At 45.5% G+C, this 25,174-nt stretch overlaps 1 protein-coding gene across 1 annotated transcript in view; it reads left to right on the plus strand.

Moving 5' to 3' along the window:
• The window catches only part of NID1 (nidogen 1), an 88,550-nt gene that overhangs the window by 57,807 nt on the left and 5,569 nt on the right, over positions 1-25,174 (plus strand). The window contains exons 13-16 of the mRNA XM_003824506.7: positions 12,696-12,923; positions 15,532-15,704; positions 21,061-21,187; positions 24,786-24,957. Of these exons, the coding sequence (XP_003824554.2) occupies positions 12,696-12,923; positions 15,532-15,704; positions 21,061-21,187; positions 24,786-24,957 (700 nt within the window). The remainder of the gene's footprint in view (positions 1-12,695; positions 12,924-15,531; positions 15,705-21,060; positions 21,188-24,785; positions 24,958-25,174) is intronic.

Genomic DNA, 25,174 nt, shown 5'->3' on the forward strand with positions numbered 1-25,174 from the left:
CTTTATCACACTTGAGTGCATTCCTAGTCATTGTAGGTTTGGTGCTGCTCATTTTTCTATCTATAGTTTTCTTCTCCATCCCTTTCCTTTCCTTGCATTTGGTCTGTTGAAGAACCCATGCCTTTAGATCTGTAGTTTCCCACAGTCTGGATCTTGCTGATTGCACACTCATTGTACAGCACTACACGCTCCTTTGTCCTCTAAATTGTCTGCAGATTGTCAGATGCTTGATCAGACTTAGGTTCAATCCTTTTGGCAAGACAATAGGTGGTGGTGTGATCTTTCATTGGGAGTGTATGTCTGCTTGTCTCACTTTTTGTGATGTTAGGAGCTATTGATGATTACTGCCTAGACCCATTAATTTCTAGGGAGGGTCAAATGGTGATATTCTAATTTCATCATTACTTTCTCATTTATTCATTGGAATTCATGCTCATTATTACCTGGGTCCACTCATTTCTAATGGGGGGAGCAAAATGGTGATAGTCTAATTCTATTCACTGCAATGAAATAACAGCTAAAACTGTATTTGTAATTTGGAAGTAGAGAGGTAGCTTTATTCGGTATATGGGTGGAGAAGCAGAGGACAGTCAGTCTCCCAAGAGAAAAATAAAGCAAGTGAGTGACAAGGAGACAGGAGCTCTTAGTTCCTGACAGTTGTCTATTTCTGGTTCCAGTCCCTTTTTTGATTCACATGACATAACTATATTTTCATAATAAATTCTTCCTTTGGGTTTAGGTTAAGTCAGAGTGGTTCCTGTTACTTTAGTTAAAGAACTTTGACAGTGAGGTCACTGTGCACATTTATGATGATATTATTACTATTAGAAAGTGCAGGCTGGATAATTAGCTACTATGTTCTGTACAGAAGTTAGTTGATGTTTATGGATTTTTGTTCATTTTAAAATTCAGATAAGCTATGTTTTCAACCACTTTTCCTTTCTGATGTGTCTTCATTAAAGAATGCCTCCCTAAAATAATATGAATAGATATCTACTACATCAAACAGTAGTTTAAAGAAGTGAAATTTTTATCTAGTGGAAGGGGTAATACTAAAGTAATAATAGCTAACACTTATATAGCACATAATTTTTGCCCAGTATTGTTTTAAAAATAGCAAAATGTAAGGTAAATTAGAAGAAATCTTTTTAGTAAATGAAATTTTCTGTCAAAGTGTATGGCATATGAATCATTTTGCAATCAGAAAAAACAGACAGTTGGTTCAAATATCTTGAGAGTTGTGTCTTACAAAATTACGATCGTGTGTTATTTATGCTTTCCAAAAGCAGTTGTTTAGGTTCTTGTGTTTAGACTGCCAGTAAATATGCTTTCAGCAGAACAAAACACTCTTGCATCTTCAAAAATAAAAAAAACAAAGCATTGCAATTTGCTTTTGAGATTTCCTGGCTCTCTCCCCATCCCCCGCCTATATCTGGGCCTTCTCTTACCTGGTCTCTGCTTACATTTTTTTGTTTGTTTGCTTTTGTTTTCTTGAGATGGTGTTACCCAGGCTGGAGTGCAGTGGTATGATCTCAGCTCACTGCAACCTCCACCACCCAGGTTCAAACAATTCTCCTGCCTCAGCCTCCCGAGTAGCTGTGACTCAGGCGCATGCCACCATTCCCAGCTAATTTTGTATTTTTAGTAGAGATGGGGTTTCACCGTGTTGGCCAGGCTGGTCTCGAACTCCCAACCTCACTGATTTGCCCACCTCAGCCTCCCAAAGTGCTGGGATTACAGGCGTGAGCCACCGTGCCGGGCTCCATCCTGCTTAAGTTTGATCCCACTCTCAGCACTGTCTTCCCAGTGTGATGCCCTGACAGCCCGGTCAATTTCCTAGGGTCTAGCTCTTCTAGCCCCTTTAGTTTTTAACTTTTTTTTTTTTTTTTTTGAGACAGAGTCTCACTCTGTTGCCCAGGCTGGAGTGCAGTGGCATGATCTCGGCTCACTGCAAGCTCCGCCTCCCGGGTTCACGCCATTCTCCTGCCTCAGCCTCCCGAGTAGCTGGGACTACAGGCGCCCGCCACCACGCCTGGCTAATTTTTTGTATTTTTAGTAGAGACGGGGTTTCACCGTGTTAGCCAGGATGGTCTCGATCTCCTGACCTCCTGATCCACTCGCCTTGGCTTCCCAAAGTGCTGGAATTATAGGCATGAGCCACCGCGCCCGGCTTAGTCTTTAACTTAAAGGAAAAAAAACCCTCCCAGTTTTGCTGCTGTTTTTACATTGGCCTGCAGTGCCTTCTAGAGTGCCTGTTAGCGCTGGGGCTTTCCTGTTCCCACACTGTGAGATGCTCTGCCCCTTTCCTCTGCTGTCTGCCACACAAAGATGACAAGTTAGTGGTGTGTCCCTTCACCCTTCCTTATCACCGTGTTGCTTTGTAAATGCTACCCATGGGCTATGGATTTTGTTATCTAGTTAATCCATCTGGAACTGGACTCTAAAAGGTAAGCTCCTGCATTCTTCCAGAGTCTCTCATTCTCTCTCTAACCACTGCAGTCAGCTTCTTTCCCCACCACAACACCCAAACTGCTCTCGTAAAAGTCAGCAACAACCCTCCCTTTGTTAGATCTGAGGCCTCATTTCTTTTTCTTTTCTTCTTGTTTTTTTTTTTTTTTTTTGAGACAGAGTCTCACTCTGTTATTCAGGCTGGAGTGCAGTGGCGCAATCTCTGCTCACTGCAACATCCGCCTCCAGGGTTCAAGCGATTCTTGTGCCTTGGTCTCCTGAGTAGCTGGGATTACAGGTGTGTGCCACCACGCTTGGCTATTGTTGTTGTTGTTTGGGACAGGATCTCACTCTGTTGCCCAGGCTGGAGTGCAGTGGCTGCATCTCAGCTCACTGCAGCCTCCACCTCCCGGGTTCAAGCAATCCTCCCACCTCAGCCTCCTGAGTAGCTGGGATTACAGGTGCTTGCCATCAAGCCAGGCTAATTTTTGTATTTTTAGTAGAGACGGGGTTTCACCATATTTGCCAGGCTTGCCTCGAAATCCTGGCCTCAAGTGATCTGCCCACCTCTGCCTCCCAAAGTTCTGGGATTACAAGTGTGAGCCATCGTGCCTGGCCTGAGGCCTCATTTCTTGATAGCACTTGGCACAGTTGGTCTCGCCCTCCTTCCTGAAACACTTTCTTCATTTGGTATCCAGGACAACACACCTCAGGGTTTTCTGCATTTCTGGCTGGTGCACGTCACTGCTGGTACGATTAGCCCCATTGAATGCATGAAGATATGGGGGTTAGAGAGACTAGATAATTTGTCCAAGGCATCCAACTAACTAGTAGCATAGCCAGGACCAATAGTTAAATATTTCTTAAGCATCTCTTGTGTGCCTGTCACTGTGCTTGACACATGAACAGTAAAATGTCTCCACCCTGGAGGAGTCTGCACTGTAACTGGGCAGGAAAAGGGAATACTTGAAATTAGTAGTGAATAACTACTAGTCGTTCACTAGGAGTGACAACTACTACTCAGTCACTAGGAGTGACAACTACTACTTATTCACTAGGAGTGATAACCAGTGATAACTAGCAGCAGGAAGCAGAGATGCAGGTGGGCTAAAAAAGCTGGGGAGAGTGAGAGAGGGAGGATTTGCACTCAGCCTTGAAGGACAGGTGAGATTTGAATAGGAGACAGGGAGGAATAATGAGGAGGAGGGGCAGTCAGGCAAATGGGGGAGTTGAGGTTGAGGAGGGTCCAAACCAGGCCACCCAAAGGCTTGACAAGCTCCCGGTCTTGATGTCTGTGGCCACGTCTGACCGCCACCTCCTTCCCCTGTGACTCTCACATGGCCTCGTTTCCAAATCCGCGGAGTGATCGCTGAGCCTGTGGTTCCTCCATCCCTTCTTTTTCTTGAAGTCTTCTCTAACCTAACCCCAGGAAGCACAAAGGCAACCGTCCTCACCAATGCTTGGAATTTCTTGACTTCCTATCCGTCTGCACTCTCAGCCTGCAAAGCTCTTGTCTTAAGTCCGTTCAGCCACTGCGCCTAGGCTGCTGTGGCTGGGTGTATTGGAGACACCGCAGATTTATCGTCATTTTTTGTTTGTTTGTTTGTTTGTTTGTTTGTTTTTAGACAGAGTCTCGCTCTGTTGCTCAGACTGGAGTGCAGTGGTGCCATCTCGGCTCACTGCAACCTCCGCCTCCCGGGTTCAAGCGATTCTCCTGCCTCAATCTCCCGAGTAGCTGGGATTACAGGCATGTGCCACTGCGCCTGGCTAATTTTTGTGTTTTTAGTAGATACGGGGTTTCACCATGTTAGCCAGGCTGGTCTCAAACTCCTTGCCTCAGGTGATCTGCCTGCCTCAGCTTTCCAGAGTGCTGGGATTACAGGCGTGAGCCACCGCGCCCAGCCTGATTTATTGTCTTTAATGTCAGCCAAGCCCTTGACCAAGGCAGGTGTGGTGCTCTTCCTCTCTGTCCCATAGCAGCCTGTCCAGACCACAGCCAGCCGCTTCTCCCACTGTGCCACTGACCAGGGCCCTCATCTTTTGCACTAGCCTGTACAATCAAGGACTCTCCTATTTAGCCCTTGCAGGGCGCCTGGCTGATGGCAGCTTTCACTAAATGCTTATAACACTAGTGAGTAAGTGCTTCACGTGTCCATGGGGCTCTTGACCTGAAGCGTATGATGACTACAGTGATTTTAAAAGCCCTGCAGTGGTAGAATTTTGGGAGAGGAAGGCAGCTGGGAGCCAAGAGCTGCTCCAGAAAACAGGTGTGATGAAACTCAACAATGCAGTTTCACACTGACAGAAGAGACTGCACACAGAGCAGGAGTGCGAGCTCTCTTCCATGCTGGTTTACGACCTTTCTGTTTTCCCTTCTTTGTTTGCCTTTTCCTAACTGCGAGTTCAGTGCCCCTCCCTGGCCATTCGTCTTCCTCTCTAGCCCTGTGAGAATGGGGGTAAATGTTGGGAAGGGACATGAAGAGAGTTCATAAGTAAAGAAAGCTGTCATCACCGTTATTGCTGTTGCTATCACTATTATTAGTAGTGTTGTTCTTAGTGGCCCCTAGGAACATGAGGATGAAGACCATGTCAGATGGACATTGCCCCCTTGACTTGTAAATTCTCCTTCTTGGAAATTTGGCAGTCTTGCTTGGACTAACAAGTGTCTATTTGGCAGTGAATGAGATGGGGCTATAAGCCAGCAAAATCTCAAAGCCAGGCTGGGCGTGGTGGCTCAAGCCTGTAATCCCAGCACTTTGGGAGGCGGAGGTGGGTGAATCACAAGGTCAGGAGTTCGAGACCAGCCTGGCCAACATGGTGAAACCCCGTCTACTAAAAATACAGAAAATTAGCTGGGCGCAGTGGCAGGCGCCTGTAATCCCAGCTACTTGGGAGGCTGAGGCAGGAGAATCGCTTGAACCCAGGAGGCAGAGGTTGCAGTGAGCTGAGATTGCACCGCTTCACTCCAGGCCGGGCGACAGTGATATTCTGTCTCCAAAAAAAAAAAAAAAAATCTCAAAGCCAGCAGAGACCAGGGACTGTTCACTGCACCCGAGTGACCTTGTCCAGAGATGTGTGTCCCAGAGGTGCATGCTCAGAACCCGTGTAGGCCCTGGGAGTAGCTGCCTCTGTAGTGGGGCGTGGACTCTGTGTAGGAAGATGCTGAATAAATAGCACCTTCCCAAACAAGTTCCATTCTGAGTAGCCCATGGGTTCTCCCGTGGTTGCATGTCATCTCTTTCCAGAGAGTCTTGACATCTGTGAGCACCTCCCCTCTCTCCACTCTATTGAGTATATGAGAGGCTACAATTGTCATTTATTTGAATGAACACAGAGAAACCAATTTAATCAAGCAAGGGAATGGAATGCAAATCCAAGGTCAAGAATGTACTTTCTTCTTAGTTCTCCTTCTTGTAAACCAAAAAGTATCTGAGACAGGTCTCAATCAATTTAACAATTAATTTTGCCCAAGTTAAGGACATGCCTGTGACACAGCCTCAGGAGGTCCTGATGTCATATGCCCAAGGTGGTCAGGCTACAGCTTGGTTTTATAGATCTTAGGGAGACATAAGACATCAATCAATACAGGTAAGATGTATGTTGGTTTGGTCCAGAAAGGTGGGACAACTGGGAGCCAAGTGTAGGAGGGAGAGCTTCCAGGTCATAGGCAGATTCAAAGATTTTCTGATTGTCAATTGGTTGAGTTATTATCTAAAAACCTGGAACCAATAGAAAGGAATGTCTGGGTTATGATAAGGGCTTGTGGAGACCAAGGTTTAATCATGCAGATGAAGCCTCCAGGTAGGTGGCTTCAGAAAGAACAGATTGTAGATGTTTCTTATCAGACTTAAAGAGTCTGTTCTGCCAGGTTTTGTTGTTGCTGTTGTTGTTGTTGTTGTTTTAATTGAGATAGAGTCTCGCTCTGTCGCCCAGGCTGGAGTGCAGTGGCGCAATCTCAGCTCACTGCAACCTCCACTCCCTGGGTTCAAGAGATTCTCGTGCCTCAGCCTCCCAAATAGCTAGGATTACAGGCGCCCATCACCACCCCCAGCTAATTTTTGTATTTTTAGTAGAGATGGGGTCTCACCACATTGGCCAGGCTGGTCTCAAACTCCTGACCTCAAGTGATCCACCCGCCTCAGCCTCCCAAAGTGCTGGGATTACAGGCAAGAGCCACAGCGCCCGGCCTGTTCTTTCAGTCTTAAGGTCCATGTTGATGTTAATGGTAATGAGACATGGCCAACCCTCCCCTTCCTCTCATGGCCTGAAGTAGTTTCATAGGTTGACTTTGGAATGCCCTTGGCTGAGAGGGGGGGTCCATTCCGATGGTAGGCGGACTTGGAATTTTATTTTTGGTTTACACTCTGTTTCATTTTCCTCTCATTCTCTTTGTCCCCCCACCTTAAGAAAAGTCACCCCAGACTTCCTGCCATTCCTCAGATAAGTATCAGATCTTGAATGCTTTCTTCCCTAGCAGCTCGAACTAGATGAGTAAGAAGACGCTTGTCTGAGTCATCAATGTATCAACCAGAAACAAGCTCAGGAAATGCGTCTTTCGCATCCCCACTACCCCCACCCCATCCACCAGGCCTTTAATGGAAAGTTTCCCATGGGGGCCTGGGACACTCAGCAGGGGGCTCTCCCTAGAGCCCCTGGGCTGCTCCCACTGTCTGCTGGCCCAGAAAGTCCACCGAGATCACAGCTTTTTATAAACACACTTGAGATTCTATTTCCTGAGTACAGTTGAGGTTCCCCCTCCTTTTTACAAGTTCAAGATACAGTACTTCAAAGTTCCACTGTAAATTCTAGATCCCTTGAGATTTTCTATGCTGACCAAATACTTTGTTAACACAACTCTGTCGGCCACATAAAATGGAACAACGCTTACTGCATGAAAAGTTTTGTTTGGTTGACAGCACACAGGACACCAGTTTTGTTTTCTAACTGGAAAAGCACCACCACATGCAGATGTGATTGGTAGGAAAATGGGGCTGTGGATGCACAGGTAATTTTGGTGAATGTGCTAAGGTACTGTGTGTACATCGCTGTTGTCATAACAGGTTCAATGTGAGGGAGCCGTCTAAGCACTGGCAATGTGGACGCCAGATGCCAGACCAGAAGGGCGGGGCTAGACCAGAAACCCAGAGACCTAGGTTCTCGTTAGAACTGAGCCACCAACCAGTGCTGTGGCCTGAAGGAGTCTCTGAGCCACCAACCAGTGCTGTGGCCTGAAGGAGTCTCAACTTCTCTGAGTTTCAGTTTTCTCATTTGGTGTAAAAACTGCAGTTGCTTATCACATAGGATTGCAATGAGAATCAAATGAAACATATCTGTGAATGGAAACAGCTTATATGAAAACTCTAAAACCCTATGCCAACGTAAAATTTTGTGGAAGTACACACGTTTTACATTCAAGAGTGAACAAAACCAGATTTTTTTTTTTTTTTGAGACAGAGTTTTGCTCTTGTCGTCCAGGCTGGAGTGCAATGGCACAATCTTGGCTCACTGCAACCTCTGCCTCCTGGGTTCAAATGATTCTCCAGCCTCAGCCTCCCGAGTAGCTGGGATTACAGGCACCCGCCACCATACCCAGCTAGTTTTTGTACTTTTAGTACAGACGGGGTTTCTCCATGTTGGCCAGGCTGGTCTCAAACTCCTGACCTCAGGTGATACACCCACCTCGGCCTCCCAAAGTGCTGGGATTACAGGCGTGAACCAACGTGCCCAGCCAGACATTTTTTATTCTAACCAGATGGCTTGCTTGTATCTTTGTTTGGTGCTTCCTACTTCAAATGTTTTGTTTTGTTTTTTATATTAATTAGCCTCTGGGACAAAAGAAAAGCATGCATGGTTTTGTCTTGCTGGGTTCAACAAATACTTTTCTGGCATGCTAACTGCTTCTCACCAAGGGAGCAACCACGTTAAGCAAGCCAACATGAGAACTGGCAACACAGACAAAGGTACTTCAAATATTCACTGGCAACACACTTGTGGAATGTCACTGTGTCTGCTTTGCGAGGATCTAGTCGCAAATGAACATCTGGGTGCAGAGCTCGAAATGTCTCTGTGTGCCTTGTCTCGTCACCTCCCACTGACTCCTCAAACAGTCCTATGAGATCTGTTATTACTGCCATCCCTGTTCCACTGCTGCAGGAGGCACAGCTTAATCTGTATCATTGACATGTGCAAGGTGACACCAGAAGTAATGGAACTGAGGCCAGGCGTGGTGGCTCATACCTGTAATCCCAGCACTTTGGGAGGCCGAGGTGGGTGGATCACCTGAGGTCAGGAGTTCGAGACCAGCCTGGCCAACATAGTGAAACCCCGTCTCTACCAAAAAAATTCAAAATTAGCCAGACATGGTGGTGGGCACCTGTAGTCTCAGCTACTCAGGAGGCTGAGACAGGAGAATTGCTTGAACCCAGGAGGCAGAGGTTGCAGTGAGCTGAGATCAGGCCACTCCACTCCAGCCTGTGCAAGACAGAGTGAGACTATAATTTAAAAAAAAAAAAAAAAAAAAGTAATGGAACTGAGAGTCAAAAACATTCCCAGGTGCAGAATTCTGAGAAATATATAATATTCTAGTCTATGTGATTACAGTATATTTTTTATTATTAATTAACATTTTAGTATATATTAATTAATGCACACATATGTAAACATATATACAAATAAGTACATATTTCCCCTTAACATAACTGGTAATGCCTAGAGCAGGGATTGGCAACTACAGTCCCCATAGGCCAAATCTGGCCCACTGTTTGTTTTTGTAAATGAAGTTTTATTGGGAAAGCCACACTCATTCATTGAGGTATGAAACATGATTGCTTTCATGCTACAACCACAGAGTTGCGTAGTCATAACAGAGACCTCATGGCCCACAAAGCCGAAAATATTCATTCTTCCTCTTAACAGGAGAAGTCAGTTGAGCCCTACCCTAGACCTATTCAACCACAATCTTCTACTCATCAAAAAAAAGCACAGAGGAGGCCAGGCATGGTGGCTCATGCCTATAGTCCCAGCACTTTGGGAGGCTGAGGCGGGCGGATCACCTGAAGTCAGGAGTTCAAGACCAGCCTGACCAACATGGTGAAACCCCATTTCTACTAAAAATACAAAATTAGCCGGGCATGGTGGCAAGCATCTGTAATCCCAGCTACTCGGGAGGCTGAGGTAGGAGAATCGCTTGAACCCGGGAGGCAGAGTTTGCAGTGAGCCGAGATCGCACCACTGCACTCCAGCCCAGGCAACAAGAGCAAAACTCCATCTCAAAAAAAAAAGCACAGAAGTCTGAGACAGGAAGATGACTCGAGTCCAGCAGTTGGAGGCCAGCCTGGGCAACATAACAAGACCCTGCCACTTAAAAAAATACATGAAGTGGCCAGGCTTGGTGGCTCACACCTGTAATCCCAGTACTTTGGGAGGTCAAGATGGATGGATCGCTTGAGCTCAGTAGTTCGAGACCAGTCTGGGCAACCTAGTGAGACACCATCTCTACTAAAAATACAAAAAATTAGCCAAGTGTGGTGATGCATGCCTGTAGTTCCACCTACTCAGGAGGCTGAGGTGGGAGGGTTGCTTGAGCTGGGAGGTTAAGGTTGCAGTGAACTGAGATTGCACCACTGCACTCCAGCCTGGGTGACAGAGTGAAATCCTGTCTTAAAAAAAAAATACATGGAGTGAAAATGGACATAATTAAAAAGAGAAATACAAATTATATATTTTTTAAAAAAGCACCTAGGCATTCCTTGGCTCTCCATGCCTTGTGGACGGTCTCTTTTGTGTAGCTGCTATCTCCCTCTGTCAAGGCAGCCACTCACTGAATTGCAAAGTGTGTGTTCAGCTGTTGGCTTCCCTCCAGACTGTGAGCTCCCTGACGGCAGGCGCTATGGGTTATTCCTGTGTGCATCCCCCAGCACAGTCAAGTAGGTACTTCTTGGTTTTTTGGGTTTTCATTTTGTTTTTTGGGGGACAGGGTCTTGCTCTGTCACCCAGGCTGGAGTGTAGTGGCCTGAACATGGCTCACTGCAGCCTCAAACTCCTGGGCTCTAGAGATCCTCCTGCCCCACCCTCCCAGGTAGCTGCGACCACAGGTGCATGCCATCACACCCAGCTAAGTTTTTATTTTTTATAGATATAGGTCTTGCTGTGTTGCCCAGTTCTTGAACTCCTGGACTCAAGTGATCCTCCCTCCTTGGCCTCCCAAAGTGCTGGAATTACAGGTGTGAGCCACTGTGCCTGGCCAAGTAGATGCTTCTTGACTAAATGTTAAGGAGATTTTTTCCAGAGAGATAAACAAGGAACAGCTCCTTAGAGTCAGTGAGATACAGGTATGGTGTGGGCAAGCCCAGATCACCCTGAGAGCTCACAGAGGGGATTGGACTCAGCCCTGGGGAGCTGAACAGACTTCCTGAAGGGAGTTAAGTGCCTAAGCTGATTTCTGAAGGATTAACCAGACAGGGAGAAGGAGAGTCACAAAAAGAATAGCACGTGGAAAGGCCTGGGAGGGAGAGGCAACAAGACATGGATGAAGTATAGCTCTTAGCAGACAGTGACATGGAGAATGGGTACCTCCTGCCAGTGTCTGGACATTGCTTTGTGTGGTCGATACTGCAGAGGCTACAACTCTGGACTGGTGACTGAACTCTAACCAGTGTGGAATCCACTACGGCTTGGAAGTTGTTTATTAGCAATTCCACAGCTTTAGAAGTACAGCTGTCCCTCAGTATCCACAGGGCATTGGTTCCTGAAGATACCAATCCACAGGTACTCAAGTCCCTGATATAAAATGGTGTAGTATTTGCATATAACCTATGCACACCCTCCCATGTACTTTAAATCATCTCTAGATCACTTATAATACCTAGTACAATGTGAGCGCCATGTAAGAAGTTGTTATATTGTTTAGGAAATGATGACAAAAAAGAAATCTGTTCATGTTCAGTACAAATACAACTATCCTTTTTATTTTTCCAAATATTTTCAATCTGTAGTTGGTTGAATCCACAAATGTGGCACCCGTGGATATGGAGTGTTCACTGTATTTCCCTGTCTTAAGATCTGAGTTGTACAGTTTAGAGGTCAATTTCCATGCCAAAAAGCAGGACATAAATAAAGGAAAACATACAAATGTTGGTAAACGCACTTGGTGGTATCTGGTGCCTGAAATCTTTGGCCTTGACTTGTCGGTTATCAAGAAGCTTGAGATGCTAGTATGGCCAACATGGTGAAACCCCGTCTCTACTAAAAATATAAAAATCAGCCAGATGTGGTGGTGCTTGTCTGTAATCCCAGCTATGCGGGAGCCTAGGGCAGGAGAATCGCTTGAACCTGGGAGGCATAGTTCGCAGTGAGTCGAGATCACGCCACTGCACTCCAGCCTGGGCAACAGAGCAAGACTCCGTCTCAAAAAAAAAAGAAGAAGAAGTTTGAGATGATAAAAATGACACATTTAGAAAAAACAAACAAAAAAATTTTCTTAAAATAAAACCCAGTGATGTTCATCAATGGATAAGCAAAATATGATCTGTCCCTACAATGCAATATTATTCAGCCAGGAATATGAAGCAGGTTCTAATACATGCTACCACTTGGATAAAGCTTGAGAACATTCTGCTAAGTGAAAGAATTGTTTACTTAAAAATGGTTCACTTGGCAGGGCGCAGTGGCTCATGCCTGTAATCCCAGGACTTTGGGAGGCTGAGGCAGGTGGATCACCTAAGGCCAGGAATTCGAGACCAGCCTGGCCGACATGGTGAAACCCTGTCTCTACTAAAAATACAAAATTACCTGGGCTTGGTGGCGGGTGCCTGTAATCCCAGCTACTCAGGAGGCTGAGGCAGGAGAATCACTTGAACCCGAGAGGCAGAGGTTGCACTGAGCCGAGATCGTGCCACTGCACTCCAGCCTGAGCAACAGGAGCGAAACGCCATCGCAAAAAAGCAAAAAAAAGGTTCACTGTATGTTCTATCAATTTGCTTCAATTCTTTTTGCCTCAATTTTTAAAAAGTGTTTTAAAAGGAACTACCTAGGAGTAAAAAGGAGATGTAAATATCATTTTCTTGACAGTTAAACCTATTCAATAATAATGATGTTTCTGCATTTTGAATAACTGATGAAACAAAACCCAGTGACACACAGGCAGCCCTCGTGGTTCTGAGCGAGTTGCGGGGACTCCTGCAGCCCCGCCAGGGAGCACTGACGGATGACGCACCTGACAGCTTTCTTGTTGCCTGTTTCTCTGATAGAGGTGGAGAAAACCCGGTGCCAGCACGAGCGAGAACATATTCTCGGGGCAGCGGGGGCGGCAGACCCACAGCGACCCATTCCTCCGGGGCTGTTCGTTCCTGAGTGCGATGCGCACGGGCACTACGCGCCCACCCAGTGCCACGGCAGCACCGGCTACTGCTGGTGCGTGGATCGCGACGGCCGCGAAGTGGAGGGCACCAGGACCAGGCCCGGGATGACGCCCCCGTGTAAGTGGGTGCAGGCCGTGCTTGGGCGTGTGCCTGAGAAGGACCTCGGGGAACGGAATTGCTGAACACGCTCTTTGCTCTTCTGCTGGCCCTAAAGCTTGAACTGTTCCACTGGCTCCAGCCCCACCCGCTCCTGCTGCACCCCTCTTCCCTCTCACTTACCCCGCTCCTCCCCATGCTTCCTCTCCTCCTCACCCTCTCTGTTCTCTTACCCTCTTCTTTCTCCTTCCCCACCCAACACACACACGTGTAGGGTGTAAATACCCAGTGGGGCCTGCCACAGCAGTACCCGTAATGGTAGCAGAGCGGCTGTGTGTGCTCCAGGCCTCCCAGAAGAACTCTCTGCCGAGGGAGGCGTGGAGGTGGAATGTTCCTGCACTGGGACATGGCAGGGATGGTGGGGACCAACCTGAACGCTTCCCCAGGGCTCTGTGTCCTAGGCAGTAGGACCTGTTCAGACCCTTGCAACCCTTGCCTCCTTCAATCGTGCCCTAGGGCCTTTAGTTACTTGGGTTGATTTTCCAATCCAAGGAGCAAACAGCCACAGAGCTTTCTGCATGAGCTGGCTCTAAGACCATCACCGGAGGCAGTGAGAAGCTGCTGTTCTGGGGGCCAGGGGCCCTGTGTGAGGCCCAGCCTGGTGGCTGTGTGACTCTGGACAGACACCTTCCCCAGCCTCAGCGTCCCCAGTCTCAACCTAAACATGAGGCAAAATAACCCCGAGAGTGATTCCCAGCTCTAAAATTCTGCTTCTGTTGCAAATGTAGAAATTGGTTATTGTCACAAATTACCAAAAGCGAATATAATGAATCTTTGACTCTCCACTCACAATTTAGCTAATAATCATTGATTGATATCCTATCAAATATTTCCCCAAAGCTGCTAAGAAACAGTAAAACAATTACTCAGAAACTTCACTCGTTCACACAGCCAACATTCACTGAGGGGCCAGTGCTGTGGTGGGTGCTAGGATACCCAGAGGAAAGTCACGGTGCTGGGCCCCCAAGAAGCGGAAAGGACGGCAAATAGACAGGAACAGTGTAGGGAGATGAGCTTTAGAAGAAGCAGACAGCGACCAGGGAGCCGAGGCGGAATCCTGGCTTGTGTGGGGCGGTGGGCTCATGGGTGAGGCTTTCCAGAAGCAACACCATGTGAGCCACGTTTCTAAGCCTGCGTATTGGTCATGAGGGCAACGAGGAGCCTGGGATGGGTTTGGAGCAGGCGCCCATGTGAAGCAGGGTTTAGTTTTAGAATATCACTGGCTGTGGGGGTAGAAGCTGAGAGTCAGGCTTGACAGTCCCTGGCGGGGGGAGGTGAAGGCTGTTGCACTACTTACGATGAATCCAGGTGAGAAACGGATGGATTTCAGAGGTATGAAAGAGGTTGACCAGATTGGTTTGTGTCACCGATTGGGTGTAATAGGCAAGACAGACAAGAGAAAGTGACCTTGGGGACAACCTTGTCCAGCTCTCACTGTAGAGAGCAGGAGACCAGGCCCTGGAAGATGCATGCCCTGTGCACACAGCGAGTGAGTAGGGGGGCCAGGACAGGGCTCAGGTCTCCAGACACCCGATCAGCCCTCTTAGCCCTCCTTGCTTTGTGGCACAGTTGTGTGTCCCTCCTGGGACATTGTCTTATCAAGTGAATCAAGGAGCCGGGCGAGGGGTTGAGGTCAGGAGATAGGAAGGCAAGCCTGATTCTGAGGGAAAAGGAGCCCCTGGCCATGATTTTGTTCTTGGAAGCCCATAAACATCATGTTCTTGCTTGTCAGGCCCCAGGCTCTCCCATCCCTGTGGCACTGGGACAGAGTGCACGGTATGGGGCAACTCATTCTGATAGGCTCCTCCAGCATGGCAAAGCTCAATAGTTTGCACTAGAACCTGGCTCCCTGTGGGCAGGGAGTTCAGGGATGCTGTTTTCGCTGTTGTGCTACCGCTGGTGCTGCTGGTGCTGCTCTTATCTGGTTCCTTCCTCTAGCACCAGTGCCTAAAGCACAGCATGGGTAGCCAAAGCTTTTCTATTAAGAGGGAGGCCGGCCGGGCACAGTGGCTCACACCTGTAATCCCAGCACTTTGGGAGACCTAGGTGGGCAGACCACTTGAGGTCAGGAGTTCGAGACCAGCCTGGCCAACATGGTGAAACCCCATCTCTGCTAAAAATACAAAAATTAACTGGGTATGGTGGTGCATGCCTGTAATCCCAGTTACTCAGGAGGCTGAGGCACAAGAATCGCTTGAACCAGGCAGGCAGAGGTTGCAGTGAGCCAAGATCGCACCATTGCACTCTGGCCTGGGTGACAGAGCAAGACTCCATCTCAAAAAAAAGAGGGAGGCCAAGCCATTTTTTTTCACGTGACTTTTAATGCTGTGTATTACCTTCTTCATCAGTGCCCTTTGATGGACTGAGGGCTTTCTAATTCTGGTGCTTTCAGCTATAAAATGGGCATTGTGTGGCTGTGGCAATTTGTGGTGCCATGAAGGTGATGTGACCTGATGTGTGGGTGTGTGTATGTGTATGCATGCGTGCATGTGTGTGGGGGTGTGTGTGTGTGTATCTGTGTGTTCCTGGTGCACACGGGCCTCCCTCACTGACCCCCTCTGCCATGCAGGTCTGAGTACAGTGGCTCCCCCGATTCATCAAGGACCTGCGCTGCCTACTGCCGTGATCCCCTTGCCTCCCGGGACCCATTTACTCTTTGCCCAGACTGGAAAGATTGAGCGCCTGCCCCTGGAGGGAAATACCATGAGGAAGACAGAAGCAAAGGCGTTCCTTCATGTCCCGGTGAGTGCTGGCTGATTATACCTGGTGACAGCTCCTGCTTCAGTGACCTGGAGAAACAAGCAGGACGAGATCAGACCAGAACCCCAGGCTCAACCCCTGGAACCATGGGTGCTCATTCCATGTAGCCCTGGGTGACCATCTCTAGATGGGGCCACTGTATTGCTGAGCTGCTCGTGATCTTTCCATTCCCCTGCCAAATTCATAGTGATTCATCTTTCAGCAGCTACTCAATTTAAGAGCCTCATATCTGCTCTGACGTAGCAACAAGCATTGGAGTTTTTAGAGGCTTTCAAAGCTTCAGAGATGCATTTTGTGATTTAAGGACTTCTTTTCCCATTAGATAGAGGTTGGGCAATTCAGAAAAGCCATTTGGTTTTATCTGATCCTGACCCCTGCCAAGAAACCAAACCTGAGACCTGCAGGCTTCCACTACAAGGCTGAGTCAGAATTGCTGGAGCAGTGGGAGGGGCTGTGAGGGTCCCATGAGGAGTGAAGGAGAGGGGAGGGTCTGAGATCACTGGCTCTTGTAAAAGAAAGTCCAGCAGAAAGCCCTATCATTCCTCACTGGAGGCACAAAGTCTACTTGAAGATTCTTGGTAAAGACGCTACTTGGACCATCTTGCCTGCCACAGGCCCAACCTCCAGCTTTTCTTCTCTTCCTCCTTTCTCTGCCCATTGTGTTTTCTTCTTTTTCTATTTACTCTTCCTGAATTGATCTCCACTTCATAGATGCCACACACAGCCACATCCCTTCTTTGGGACCAGGGAGGAAACATCAGCAAAAAAGTATCCAAAATAAAAATACTTTTCAAAAGCCTCTTGCAAAGAAGTCTTTATGAGATTCATGTCCTTTTCCTGCACAAAGCCCTCAAATGGGTTCCCTCTTCACTCAGAATAAAATCCAGTCCTTTGCATGGCCCTCAAAGCCCTATAGGATCTGGCCTCTGGCTCCCTCTCCCACCCTGTTCCCTACCACTCTCACCTCACTTACCAACTTCAACCCTCTGGCCCTCTGGCTGGTCCTTGAACACACCAGGCACATTTCTGTCTCAGGGCCTTTGCACTTGCAGTTCCCCCTGCCTGACAATTGCACAGTTCACTGCCTCACTTCATGCAAATTTCTGCCAAAACATCATCTCTCAGAGAGGCCTGTCCTGATCCCCCTGTCCAGACAGCAGCCACCACTGCTCTCTAGCTCTTTATGCTGCTTTGTATTTCATCAGCGCTCTTGGCACTATGTGATGCATTAAATACCCATATTTGTGTTGTGTATCTGACATGTATCTTCCTATTAAAATATCAGCACCACAAGACAGGAACTGTTCATTTGTTTCATGGAGGTATTGGTTTCATGTGGTATTTCTAGACCCAAAACTGCTTGGCATATAGGAAGCACTCAAAAAAATATTTGCCGAACAAATGCATGCATGATCATTGTATTCATCTATTGCCTTGCTGAAAATGTAAACCTTGAAGATCATCTGTGTCATTTCCATCTCCAGCACATGCTCTCAGGTAATAGGAATGGGTTAAATTCCCTGTGAAAGACATTATTTCCCAAGACCAAGGGGAGAGGCTAAATGTCATGTGAGGCAATAAAAAGCAGATAATTTACAGCCTGGGCAACATGGAGAAACCCCATCTCTACTAAAAATACAAAAATTATCTGCACATGGTGGTGCGTGCCTGTAATCCCAGCTACTTGGGAGGCTGAGGCACAAGAATTGCTTGAACCTGGGAGGCAGAGGTTGCAGTGAGCTGAGATCCTGGGTGACAGAACGAGACTCTTGTCTCAAAAAAAAAAAAAAAAAAAAAAAAAAGCAGATAATTTAAGTGGGTTAGGTGGTGGAAGGGGGAATGCTGAAACAATGGGATAAACATTCACCATCTTTTAAAAACCTGTTGAAAGTGGTATTAAGAATATAAACAATGTTATGCAACTATCACCTCCATTCATCTCCAGAACTTTTTCATCATCCCAAACTGAAGCTATTAAACAATACCTCCCCATTCTCCCTCCACCCATGTCCTAGCCCCTGGCAGCCACGATTCTACTTACTGCCCTTATACTTTTGACTTTTCTAGGTACCTCCTAGAAGCAGAATCATACAGTATTTGTCATTCGTGTCTGGCATATTTCACTTAGCATAATGTCCTCAGGTTCATCCACATTGTAGCATGTGTCATAATTTCCTTCTTTCTTAAGGCTGAAATCCCATTGTACGGATCTGCCATATTTTGTGTATTTATTCATCTATCAGCAGTTGCTTCCACCTTCTGGCTTTTGCAAATAATGCTGCCATGAACATGGGTATACAAATATCTGTTCGAGTCCCTGCTTTAACTTCTTTTCGATACATATACCAAAGTGGAATTGCTGGATCATACAGTAATTCTATATTTAATTTTTTGAGGAACAACCATACTGTTTTCCACAGTGGTTGTACCATTTTACCTACTCACCAGCAGAGCACAGGGGTTTAAACTCCTCCATATCCTTACCAAAATTTGTTGGCTGTTTTTGTTTTTTAATGATAGCCATTGTAACGGGTGTGAAGTGGTTTTGATTTGCATTTTTCCTAATAATTTATAGCACTGAACATCTTTTCACGTACTTATTGGCCGCTTGTATATCTTCTTTGGAGAAATGTCTACTTAAATCCTTTTGCCTATTTTTTGATCAGTTCTTTTGTTGTTGTTGAGTTGTGGGAATTCTTTATATATTCTGGATATTAACTCTTTAAAAGATACTTGATTCGCAATATTTTCTCCCATTCCATGGGTTGTCTTTTCACTCTCTTGATTGTGTCCTATGATGCACAGAAATTTTTAATTTTGATGTAGTCCAATTTACCTTTTTTTTCTTTTGTTGCCTGTGCTTTTGGTATCATATCCAAGAAATTGTCGCCAAATCCAATGTCATGAGGCTTTCTCCCTGGTTTTCTTCTAAGAGTTTGATAAGTTTGCTCTTACATTTAGGTCTTTGATTCATTTGAGTTAATTTTTGTATGTGGCGTGAGGTAAGGGTCACTGTCCTTTTTGACTTGACCCCTTGAGGAGGAAGCATGTGCTCATCCTCCTGATTTTCCCAGTAAAAGATCATCCTGGTCCACCACTTCCTTGGTCCTGAGACCCTCCCTCCTGAGACCTTCCCTGGCTTCCTAATGCCTAGTACTGTGTCCACGACCAAGCACCCACTCCCAGGGTTTCTTGTAACTGAACAATTCAGTGTTTCAATAGTTTCCAGGCTATTGACAGAATCTAACCTCACCACATGCTGAGATCATACAGCCCGGCAGCTTCTTCCTGAGCCTCTCATGGGCAGCATCTAAAGAAAGGAACTCCTCACTGTCTGATCAAGGGAAAAGTTTGTGCTTCTGTTTTGTTTTTAAGTTTTTATTTTGAAGTAATCAGAGCCACAGGAAGTTGGAAAGGTATACAGAGAGGTCCTGTGTACCTTTCACCTGGTTTCTCCCAATGGCTAAATTTTACATAAGTATGAATTCCTATAGTTTTAAAATATTTTAATTTGCAAAAGATCTCGACAAGGCTTTGCCAAATCAACCTATGGGCAGATGGCTTGTTTTGAGGTGGTTGCTTTAGAGAAGTTAAGTAACTCAGTGTTCTTTCTAGGTTGGAGTTTTGTCTAAATATCACCATAGTTCGTCATATATAATGAGCACCTAATAAATACTCATTAATGAGTTACTGGCAGGTAATTGATTTGCCTCTTCTGAGGAGAGGCTGGCTTACTCAGAGCTAACTCTCAGTGGCTTTTCAAACCGAGCAATAGCCCAGTAGATTTTCATGAAACTCAAATCACATGTAAAACGTTACTCAACTTTGCTTCCTCTGGTCCTTTTCTGTCTCACTTTTGTAAGAACTAATGTGTGGAAAAGGACTCTGGGCGTGTTTGCTGAAGGAAATGTTTTCTTTCCTTAAAGCCATGGAGGGCCAGAGAAGTTGATGAGCATGTTTGCTGAAGGAAATGTTCTGTTTCCTTAATACCATGGAAGGCCAGAGAAGTTGATAGGCATGGGATGCCGTGAAGGAGGTACCCACAGTTGGGGCCTGAGCATTTGGTTGTGATGGTTTAAGAGAGTGAATATCTTAAAAGTGCACAGCGTTGTCTGGGCGCAGTGGCTTACGTCTGTAATCTCAGGACTTTGGGAGGCCCAGGCGGCTGGATCAGTTGAGCTCAGGAGTTCGAGACCAGCCTAGGCAACATACTGAGACCCTGTCTCTACAAAAAATAGAAAAATTAACTAGGTGTGCTGGCACATGTCTGTAGTCCCAGCTACAATTTAAATGTAAATTGTTTACATTTAACCTTATTTATCCCTTCATTTATTTGGGTCTTTTATAGTTTCATGCTGCAATGTTTTATAGTATTCACTGTGGAATCCTGCATATTTAAAAATGTTTATCCTTATATATTTTCTGTTTTTTTTATGCTGTCACAATTATTAAGGTTTATTTTCTATATTTTGCTAATATATAGAAAAATAATTTTATATTGACTTTGTATCTTGCACCCTTGCTAAATTCACTTTTGATTATAGCAGTTTTATAGATTCCCCATGACTTTCTTCATAAATAACCGTATTATCTTAGAATAGAGTAATTTTACTTCTTCAATATGTATGCCTTTTATTTCTTTTTCTTTATCACCTTCAAGTAGGCGAAGATTTCTTAGTATTCAAAAACCATTAGCCATAAAGGGAAAAAATAATAAATTAGACTTACTAAACATCAAAAACGTTTGCTCTTCCAAACACTATTAAGAAAATGAAAGAGCAAACTACATACTGAGAAGAAATAACGGGTGGATGCAGTGGCTGGTGCTGGTAATCCCAGCACTTTGGGAGGCTGAGTCAGATGGCTTGCTTGAGCCAGGAGTTTAAGACCAGAGTGGGCAAGACAGTGAGACCCTGTTGCTACAAAAAATTTTAAGAAATGAGCTAGGCATGGTGGCACATGCCTGTAGTCCCAGCTACTCGAGAGTCTGAGGGCGAGGATCACCTGAGTTCAGGAGGTTGAGGATGCAGTGAGCAGTAATCACGCCACTACACTCGAGCCTGGGCAACAGAGACCCTGTCCCAAAAAATACATATTTATGCATATACACACACACACAAATTCCTATACATATAGATGTGCATATATATGTATATGACAGGAGTTTTTTCTGAAATATACGAACAACTCCTACAACTCAATAATAAAAATTTTTAAATGAACAAAACACTTGACACTTCATTACAAAACATATCCAAATGCCTGTAGGCACGCAAAAAGATTCTCACTATCAGATGCTTGTAGATGGACCATTCTAACCACTGGTCTTCACATCCAGGCTAAAGTCATCATTGGACTGGCCTTTGACTGCGTGGACAAGATGGTTTACTGGACGGACATCACTGAGCCTTCCATTGGGAGAGCTAGTCTACATGGTGGAGAGCCAACCACGATCATTAGACAAGGTAAGCAAGCAAATATCATTTTTCCTTTTTGGTTTTGCTTCTAGCAGCCAAAGTGGCCATGTATGCCAGAGAAGAATAGCAAATGAAGCCAAACTTTCACGAACATTTCTCAGTCTTTTGTTGCATTACTACGATAAAGTGTGTGAAGTTTAGGCAGGTTCTACTTTTTTTTTTTCTTTTTTTTTTTGAGACAGAGTCTCACTCTGTCACCCAGGCTGGAGTGCAGTGGCGTGATCTTGGCTCACTGCAAGCTCTGCCTCCCGGGTTCACGCCATTCTCCTGCCTCAGCCTCCCGAGTAGCTGGGACTAAAGGCTCCCGCCACCATGCCTGGCTAATTTTTTGTATTTTTTTTTAGTAGAGACAGGGTTTCACCGTGTTAGCCAGAATGGTCTCTATCTCCTGACCTCGTGATCCGCCCGCCACGGCCTCCCAAAGTGCTGGGATTACAGGTGTGAGCCACGGTGCCCGGCAGGCACAATCTACTTTTCAGTGTTCAACCTCAATTCCTCAATTGAGGAAATTCCTCATTAAGGATGCCAATTTCAACCAATGACTCTGTGCATTGTTTTTCATGCCTACCTTCAACAAATCAAGACTGTTTTACATGGGTATGATTTATCTAGTTCAAAGACCATTACAACAAAAATCCAAAGGCCTCTAAAAATTCCACTGTGCTGAAATGGTCAAGTATTACATGTTGCTTAATTCAGCGACTCATCAACTGACTTGGGAATATTTTTGCTCCTATGGCATTGTCATGCTGATGATATTTGTTCTGTGGAGTCACCTTGCGTTCTCTGCAAAATATTCACATCAAAGATACATCTTTAAAATAGAGCAGCCTCATTTTGTATTTCTTTTTACTTGGCACTGAATGTAGTTTTTTCTATTTTCAATGGAATGTTTCCCTCACAATTGATATTCTAGAAGATTTCCTGTGCCTGTGGAACAACTCCCGAAGCATTTTTTCCCTTCTTTGTTGCCTTCAGTAAAGATGATGCAGCAGGAATGAAGCTGAGGTTGAATTAACTATGTCTGGCTTAGGACATAGATCCCGAACCCTTTTCTGGAAGCCAACAGGCTATTTAAATCATGTCTTCCAGTTTTCATGCTTTGGTTTAGTGAAAAACAGTTTGAAAATGCCTATCTCCGTGTGTTAAAAATGTTATTGTTATTATCTATGATTTCATTTTAAAACCCAGTGGAAGAGGGGAATAGGTCATTGTTTGCTATTTCCTGTTGCTTTTGGAGCTCATAACCATCCAAGAATGCTGTAAGCACAGTAAGAAGCATTCCAAGCAAAAGCCTAGTTACTGTGAAAACACAGAATTAAACCAAAATGTGATCTTTGTAGAAGAAAGATCGCTGGGAATAATTTTCTTTTTTTTTTTTTAAGAGAGAAAGAAGCTTCCAGTTATCTCCTTAGCATGGTACAGGTTGGTGCTTCCCTAGTGAGTGAGAGTGACAGTTAGGTATCATTTTCATTTCTTCCTTATTTCATAACAGCCCGGATCCCAGGCTTTCTTTCTTTCCTTGAGTTACAGACCCAACCAAGTATCTCTAAAAAGTATCATATCTTTGAGGTAAGCAGTAAGGAATACTTCTTCCTCGGACTGCACATTGAAGGATAAGATTATCCAGACCTTTCCCTTGGAAGAGTAGCTCATAAAGAAGTATTTTGAGTTGAGGGAGAGGGGGTTGGTTGCTCTTGGGTTTGAGATCGGGACCAAGGCTGGTTCTAAGGAGACGATATGCATGGAGCTCATGGAGCTTCCTCCAGGTGCCTCGCAAAGATACTCTCACAGAGCAGCCTATATTCTCTGTTTTATTTGCGTATATCTGAGTGGCTCTTGTCTCTCACACAGGATGTGCTCATTCCAAATATACTCCAGAATGACTTATTCTGGTTCTATCTGAAAGCCAGAAGGGACCTTTGGAGGTCAGTCTCACTGTCCCTGTTCATCTAGGGACATGGGAAATATTTTAATATTTTATAAATCTCTACTTTGGGTTTAGATAATAAAGATCTTGTTCAAGTGGGGTTTCTAATTCTCAATAAACTTCCTCTGGTGGGCTTTCTTTCTGGGGGCTCTGATGTGTCCAGCATCCAAGGTCACCATCATATTAGGGCTCTGGCGAAGGCTAATGCAAAGGGGGCTGAGGGTCTGCACTGCTTGTATGTTGACAAAAGAACACAGTATTGGAGCCAGGTGTGGTGGCTCATGCCTGTAATCCCAACACTTTGGGAGGCCAAGGCGGGGGATCACTTGAGGTCAGGAGTTTGAGACCAGCCTGGCCAACATGGTGAAACCCTGTCTCTACTAAAAATACAAAAATTAGCCGGGCATGGTGGCACGCACCTGTAATCCCAGCTACTCGGGAGGCTGAGGCAAAAGAATCATTTGAACTCAGGAGGTGGAGGTTTGCAGTGAGCCGAGATGGCACCACTGCACTCCAGCCTGAGCAACAGAATGAGACCCTGTAAAAAAAAGAAAAAGAAAAAAAAGAAACCACAGTGTTGGAATGGTTGCCTCATACCCCAGATCCCTCAGGTAGGGCAGCCCCTTCTCCTTCCTGCTTATACTCCAGTCATACTAAATGACCTTCATTCCTTTAATCAGTAGAAGGGAAAGAGTTCTAAGTGATATCAATAAAACACAATTATTATTATTAATTTAAAAAAACTATATAATAAAACACCAATGCAATCTTCAGCTTCCCGTAAAGTTAGATGGGTGCTGAGGGTTTGCAGTCAAGGTTTATGTTACCCAGTGGCAACTCCTGGCTTGAAAATCAGTTGCTATAACCCAGTAAAGACTGGGGTGTTATTTGTAATCACTGACACCCCTTCTTTGTACCCCTTATACTTGTATGAAAGTAACAACAGCTATGGTTTCTTGAAAGTATTATTTCAATGACCTTTATCCCCGATAGCTAATGAACAAGATAGAACTATTTTTCCATTCCCCATCTTAAGATCTTCCACTGCCTCCCCTCTGCCTAAGTTCTAAGTTCATTAACATGGCCTCCTACCTTCATCTCTGACCACTCCCCCACCCTCATAGTCTCCAGCCACATACAATGACATCCTGTTCACTTTAAGCCACCATCCAGCCTTCCTTTATACCTATGTGCCAGTCTTGCTACCTAAAAAGCCCTCATCCAGGATCCTTGTTTGATAAACTGCTATTGGTCCTTCAGGTGCCAGCTTCAAGCAATGTCACCTCCCCCAGGAACCCCTCCCTGTTCTCCCCAGGCTGGGGTTCCTCCTCCAGGCTCCCATAGGACCTGGAACTCAGTCTCAACTGTGGTTGGCTGTGGGCTCATGGAAAACTGGGCCTCGGCTTAGTCATTGTTACTGTCCTGGTTCCCAACGTGCAGCATGATGGATACCCACAGAGTGAGTAAATGGCATTTTTGAATTTGTCACTTTGAGTGTTGTTTATCTTATAAACAACAAGCATTTCACATTCCCATTTGGTTTCTTAAAGTGCAGGGATTGGACACCATGTGAAATAACATTGAGTATTCAGAAAAACCTCATCTCACCTGCTTAGAAAACAAAAAAAATTAGAGGAGCTCTGTGTTTACTTCTAGATCTTGGAAGTCCAGAAGGTATCGCTGTTGATCACCTTGGCCGCAACATCTTCTGGACAGACTCTAACCTGGATCGAATAGAAGTGGCGAAGCTGGACGGCACGCAGCGCCGGGTGCTCTTTGAGACCGACCTGGTGAATCCCAGAGGCATTGTAACGGATTCCGTGAGAGGGTATCTTTGTGTAAATATGTGTGTGCATCTCTTTGATTTGGATCTGCCCTTTTAGAGATTCTCAGATGTGAGGCTTTAACTCCAGCATTGGTCTCCTGAAATTAATGAGTACGGGACGAAAGAGTCTACGGTTGGTGACTTGTAGATATCCACGGTACAATGCCAGAACATGTATTACGGTGTGGACTTGATACCATGTCCCACTTTCAGATCTTTT

This window comes from Pan paniscus, chromosome 1 (genome assembly GCF_029289425.2).
Source record: "Pan paniscus chromosome 1, NHGRI_mPanPan1-v2.0_pri, whole genome shotgun sequence".
Lineage (NCBI taxonomy): Eukaryota > Metazoa > Chordata > Mammalia > Primates > Hominidae > Pan > Pan paniscus.